The sequence below is a fragment of the Prionailurus viverrinus genome, chromosome D1 (genome assembly GCF_022837055.1).
Source record: "Prionailurus viverrinus isolate Anna chromosome D1, UM_Priviv_1.0, whole genome shotgun sequence".
Taxonomy (NCBI): domain Eukaryota; kingdom Metazoa; phylum Chordata; class Mammalia; order Carnivora; family Felidae; genus Prionailurus; species Prionailurus viverrinus.
The window spans coordinates 70,700,860-70,706,859 of NC_062570.1; the positions used below are offsets into that span (position 1 = coordinate 70,700,860).

General features: G+C 45.1%; 1 protein-coding gene across 5 annotated transcripts in view; it reads left to right on the forward strand.

Moving 5' to 3' along the window:
• SPON1 (spondin 1) overlaps positions 1–3,799 on the forward strand; it is a 260,769-nt gene extending 256,970 nt beyond the window's left edge. The window contains exons 15-18 of one of the 5 annotated variants that reach the window (XR_007156112.1): positions 260–523; positions 2,124–2,294; positions 2,407–2,521; positions 3,612–3,799. Coding sequence is in view for 3 of the 5 variants with exons in the window: in XM_047876858.1 (XP_047732814.1) it covers positions 260–523; positions 2,124–2,287 (428 nt within the window). In the remaining 2 variants the exon portion in view is untranslated. Of the gene's footprint in view, positions 1–259; positions 524–2,123 lie in introns of all 5 variants that reach the window. The other 4 variants (XR_007156111.1, XM_047876858.1, XM_047876859.1 and 1 more) reach the window with 4 other exon arrangements.
• Positions 3,800–6,000: the final 2,201 nt, after the last annotated feature.

Here is a 6,000-nt window from a genome sequence, read left to right on the forward strand (position 1 = left end):
GGAAGGGTGAGAGACTCTGAACATATCTTCCAAATTCCTCGAGTCATTTGGGCACAGAAGGTGGGTTATGACCTGGGCACCAACCCTGTGGGCTGAAGTCAATCTGCGTGTAGGAACCTCCCAGTGTCTTCTGTAAAATGGGAAAACAGCACCTTCTCTGCATCTCTCCGACTTGTGTGGAGGTGTTCAGAGGAAAACGCAAGTGGCCATATGCTGTTTCAGACATGAGATCCACTCCTGCCCATCTGTGTCTTGCCAGCCATTGACTGTGAGCTCACCGAGTGGTCTCAGTGGTCGGAATGTAACAAGTCCTGTGGGAAAGGCCACATGATTCGAACCCGGATGATCCAAATGGAGCCACAGTTTGGAGGTGCACCCTGCCCAGAGACCGTGCAACGAAAAAAATGCCGCATCCGGAAATGCCTGAGAAATCCATCCATCCAGAAGCTGCGCTGGAGAGAGGCCCGAGAGAGCCGGCGGAATGAGCAGCTGAGGGAAGAGTCTGGCGGCGAGCAGTTCCCAGGTACTGCTCCCAAGCCTGAGGCTGGAGTTCGGGGAAATGTCAAAGCAGGGGAAGTGGGTCTTGAAAATTGATAGGGGTTTGCGAGTTGGAGAAGGCATCCCCAGCAGCAGGGACAGGGCTCACCACGGCACAGAAATGCCACAGAGCATGAGATGGTCAATAAATAGGGGGCAGATGGAGCAGAGTACAAGCGGAGAGGCAGGAAACCCGCCTGGAGACGTGGGGACCAGACCACAAGCCTGCTGAGGTTTTGAGACTTGATCCTGTGAGAAGTTCTAAGCAGGAGTGACTTAACACACCTGTGTTGAGGTGGCAAAAACAGAGGCCCAGAGGCCACTTCTGTTTGTAGCCCAGGAAAAAGAGTGTGTCCCCTACTCTGGCACTAAAAAAACAACAAAAACCTGGGGCTTCACTGTTGAATAAGCTGGTCCACAAGCAAAGACTACAATGTCATTATTTCATACTTTTGCCAGTGACAGATTCATGGTTCAGCCCTTGGTACAGACTGATTGATGGTGTTTGGATTCTCTGGAGTGGGTGAGGAAGGTGTCATGTTTGAAGGTTAATAGGTACACTGTGTTGCTATTTTAAAAGGCACAGCTCAATTTACCCCACATTCTCTTCCCTAAGGCCTTTCACCCTGACAGGACAGAGAAATACAGATCTGAAGAGCCACCTGATGGTTCACTGTCCGTTAAGGAGAGGTGTGCATATCAAAGTGCTATCTGTTGGGACAGGGTAGTCAGCCATTCAAGAAATGGTGATTAAGCCCAACTATGTGCCAGGCAGACACTGTGCCATGGCCTTCTCCTCCATAAAACTTAGCATAGTAAACGTGCCTGGTTGTACAAGAGTAATGTGGAGGATCTTGAAAACATTTTTTGAAAAGATCTCCTCTAACCTCTGAGTCAGGTTAAGTTTTAAGGCAAGCATGTTTATCTGTGTAGGGAAATTAATCACACTTGAATGTATTTAAGAGACCACGTGCCTGGGGAGCAAAGCATTAGGATAAAGTGGTTTAATTGCTCGAGTGCTAACTGCCATCACCAAGCCACCCCAAAACTACTAGGATTCTGCAGGTCCGTGGCAGGAGCTGGCTCAGGTAGGTGGGTCTTCTGAGGTCTTGCTGAGACTCCTGTAGCTCCTGACAACTGGAGGCTCGGCTGGGGCTAGAAGGTCTAGACCAGCCTCACCTGCACTTCTGGGGCCTCAGAAAGACTGGCCGGACTCTATTGCCACACGTTCTCTCCGGCAGTCTAGCCAGGCTTGCTGACATGGTGGGGGCGGGGGGTTTCCTACCAGCCTTTTCCAGCCTGTTTGCTCATGTCCCATTGGCCAAAGCAAGTCAAACCGACAAGCCCAGATTCCAGAGGTGGCAATGTGGACTCTGCCCCTTGATGGGAAATGCTGCAACAGCATTTATGGACACATAGGAGTTGACAGTCTCTAATAAGGGCCCTAACCATTATTAAACTCAACCCATCATTCCATACAAGAGCAGGGAAGCCCAGACAACTCCGTTTCATAGCTGTGGCCTGGAGTTCAGCATTCAGTTTGGTCCCCCCATTTCTGCTGGCCTAACCTGACCTCCTGCTTCCAGGCTGCAGGATGCGCCCGTGGACAGCCTGGTCGGAATGCACCAAACTGTGCGGTGGTGGGATCCAGGAACGCTACATGACCGTCAAGAAGAGGTTCAAAAGCTCCCAGTTTACCAGCTGCAAGGACAAGAAGGAGATCAGAGCGTGCAATGTTCACCCTTGTTAACAAGGGTGTAAGTTTTCCGGGGCTGCACCCTGGCTTGCACAGTCATCGATGGCTGGAGTGTGTGTTTGCTTGTTGTTTAAGGCAATTTAAATTGTATACATTAGTTTTCATTTCTGCAGTGTGGTTCGCCCACCAGTCTTGTTGATGCCAGGGACTTCCTTTCTGTCTGCTTCTTGGTATGCAGAGGCTGCGTGGGGCTCCCTCATCCCCAGATGGCCCTCCTCCAGCACAGAAGTGAGTAGTGTCAGCTACCTGTACTGGATGCACATGTGTCCCTCTGGAGCACCCACCTGGGCAGCCGATACAAGCCTGGCCCCCTCCACAGGGAGCGGTAGCCAAGTGTGGAAGGGATTCCGTGCCTCGGCCCCAGGGTGCAGTGGGGAGGAAACAGTCCTGCTCACACGGAGAGCGCAGATTCCCCTCACTCTTGTCTTTGGCCTGCTTGCTCTTGTAGGAACCTCGTTTGCCCATCTCTTTTCATTTAGTGGAATTTAGGGTCCCTTGTTGAGTCTCCTCCGTCATCAACAGTTATTGGGGAACAAAGAGCTGGTAGATGTGAAGTACATTGATGTAGAGTGGCTTTTCTTTCAGAAATGTATCTCCCCTCCTAATATTGGTTCCTGACACCCCAGAGAAAAGAAACTTTGGCTGCTTTATTGGAATTTAAGGTTGCCACTTCTTACACCTGAGGTAAAAGGTACTGAGTCTAGAAAGTACCTTTCCCTAGCTTTTTTTTTTTTTTGGGGGGGGGGGGCACAATTCTTATAAACCTTCTGACATTACATCCTTACTAGGACCCAGGCAGCAAAACTGGCCTCTCTAGAGGAGTCCCAAACCTACGCTTTTAAAATCTTGACACTCATCTAGATTTTAAGTTTTCAAACCAGTTCTACCAAAACAACTTTTAGTTATACATCAGCTGCCTGCATCCCACCAAGCCACTGCTTCAACAAAAAATACTCTTTGTATGTTAAAAGGTGTTTTTTTTCTTTTTTAGTCCTAAAGTTTTATATGTAGAAAGAAAAAGTGTTTCAGAGACCAAGAAAGAAAGCTAGGGAGAAAGGTATTATTACAGAATCAGGCTGGGTAAGAATATCTGGTGGGAAGCCAAATTCACCTCAGCTTTCCACAGTGGGGCTCTGGGCCCTCCATCACCTGCATAGGAAAGGCCACGGTTTTCCATCCCCTTCCAAGCACTCATACGCACCAAATTCAGGGATTCTGACTACCAGGAATTCGTGTAAAAGGACATTTTACTGAGCTGAGTCTAGCAGCAGTTTTTACTTATTCATTTATTGTTAAAACTGTTTCATTTCTGTTGCAGGTTTTCATTATGCTTAATCCAAATATGTATCCCGGATGAGATGCATACGTGGTTTTGAATACACTACTTTAAGAATTTGCATTAAACCCATCAGGATGTCTCCAAACACAACATACATATGATATAGCCCTGAATCTGTATTTTCTTTAACATCAAAGACCGTTCAATAAAAAAAACTCATTTGGGTCTGTCTGTGTTTTTAAACTATCTGCCTGAATCATATGCAGCAAAAGACAGGGTTTCTGGTCCCTCATTCAAGAGGGGCCATTATTACCAACCAACACAGCCCTGAGTCTTCTGGAACTTTCAGTTTCCAATATTATTTTTGTGATCCTTAAATGGACTGCTTTCTCACCTCACAAAGGAGTGTAACATAAGGAAATAAGAGGTTTCATTTGGACAAAAAGTCTTGATACAGAACCCGCCTGCTTGTGCATTCCTCTCAGCCACCTGGAGGCAGATATCCACCCCATGAAAATCAAAGGTCAAGTCAGTGATTCCTAAGTAAGTAAGGACAAGCCACCCTAGTGTCCCATGTTCTTATCAGGTCTCTATTGGATACATTTTTAATATTAATTTTGGAGACTTAAAACCAAGTAACTGGATAAGGGCTGAGAATGGGTAACATGCGTCTTGTTATGTGTTATTTCTTTGGGTTGCAAGGGGGAATTTATAAGAAGCATCAAATCTCTTTCTTACCAAAGTCGTGGGTTAGGTAGTTTATAGTTTTTCTGGCTAAGCAGTCATTTTGGAAATAAAGACTTTACTATAAAAATGAAATTGTTTCAACTTCCACTTGGGATAATAAACAGATGAGACACCCAGTAAAAACCGCCATATAAAGAGGAGCTATAATTGTTGTATATATTTACATCCACATTTTAAGATGACAGTAAATTCAGAGATCTATTCCCCAACCAGACCATGGATCACTCACCTGAAACCTTCCTTGCTGATGCATTAATTGAAGGAAGTCTGTCGTAGCTAAAGAGAAAAAGCCTGCACTTTTTCAGACCCAGAACTGAAAAAAATTAAAGATTTTGTACTATGTGTGTAATTTAAACTTTGTGTATTAAACATGTTTTAGGCTCACTCCAAAGTCTGTATACTTCTTCTGGGAAGTGAGAGTACATGACACATTCTCACAGAACTACAATTCTCCAGAAACTGAGTCCAGGTCAAGTCCATGACTAAAAGGTCCATACACAACAAATATCTAATGCTATGACCTAACAGCCCACATATTTCAGGCAACAGTTTCAAGGGGCTAAATATTATAGTGTCCCAGGACTGTATGCTTAGTCCCTTCTTCCCCAAAGAAAAGGACACTATTGTCCAAACAAGAGTAAACATAAATGTTCAATCCCTAATTACCACATGGAATGATTCGTTTTGTTCTTCATGTTGCCCAAAAGTAGGGAGGATGAGTGAAATAAATTAGTCCCTTTCGAAAATGAGTGAAATGCTGTGACAAACTATAAATAGCGGCTGGATGCTAATGAGCATGAAGATAATTCTTCCTTTTGAATCCTTTGAAATCTGTGAGTAAAAGATCTGTACTAAAATGTCAAATTTAAATAATGGCGTCCCTGCTGTAGACCCCTTTGCTTCAAGAGGTTTTAGGCACTCTGTGGGCCAGCACTGGGAAGCTGTGTTTAAAACACTGGTGTGGTCCTGAGTTGCTGAGAGAGCTGGGGCCAGGAATGTCACCTTTTCTGGCTCAGGCTTTGACAGCAGCAGGCTTCCGTGAAAGGACTCCTCTGCCCCACCTCCCCAGTTCAGCCAATTCTCACCTTGGGAGCGAGTCTGATGGCATCCAACGGAGGAGTCGCTGGATGCCAGCCTCGCCCCACCAGTCCCTCATATCTTCGTAAACCAGCAAAGGCCCACGTTGTGCAGAAGCTGGCCTGAGCTGCGTTTCTGTCATTTATAACTGAAAATGTCCTGACAAATAAAATACACATGCAATACTTTTAACCCAGCTCTCCTCAGACCAAAATGCAATTTCAGATTTTTCTCTTAACATTTACAATGCTGAACATAAGATAGCATTCATTAACATTTTCTCATATTGCTCTAAGTGCTTCATGAAATTCAGAATGTGTTCTTAACCACTTCCTGGCTTTAGAACTGGTAAAGTTCTCATATTTTAGCAGTTCTCATATTTAAGTTAACCGTTCTCGTATTTTAGCTTATGTGTTTGAACGGTTTTCCTTTACTCCAAATAATTTGAAGTATTAGCAGAAGGGAAAAGGACAAACAGCTTATTCAAGACTACTGACTCCTTTACAACACTTGGGGTTTTATCAAAGTAGGGTCTGTATTTTCTTCTGTAAAAAAGGAGAGTCTGTATTTTAGAGGCAAGCAACCCTACTGCGTGATCTTTCCC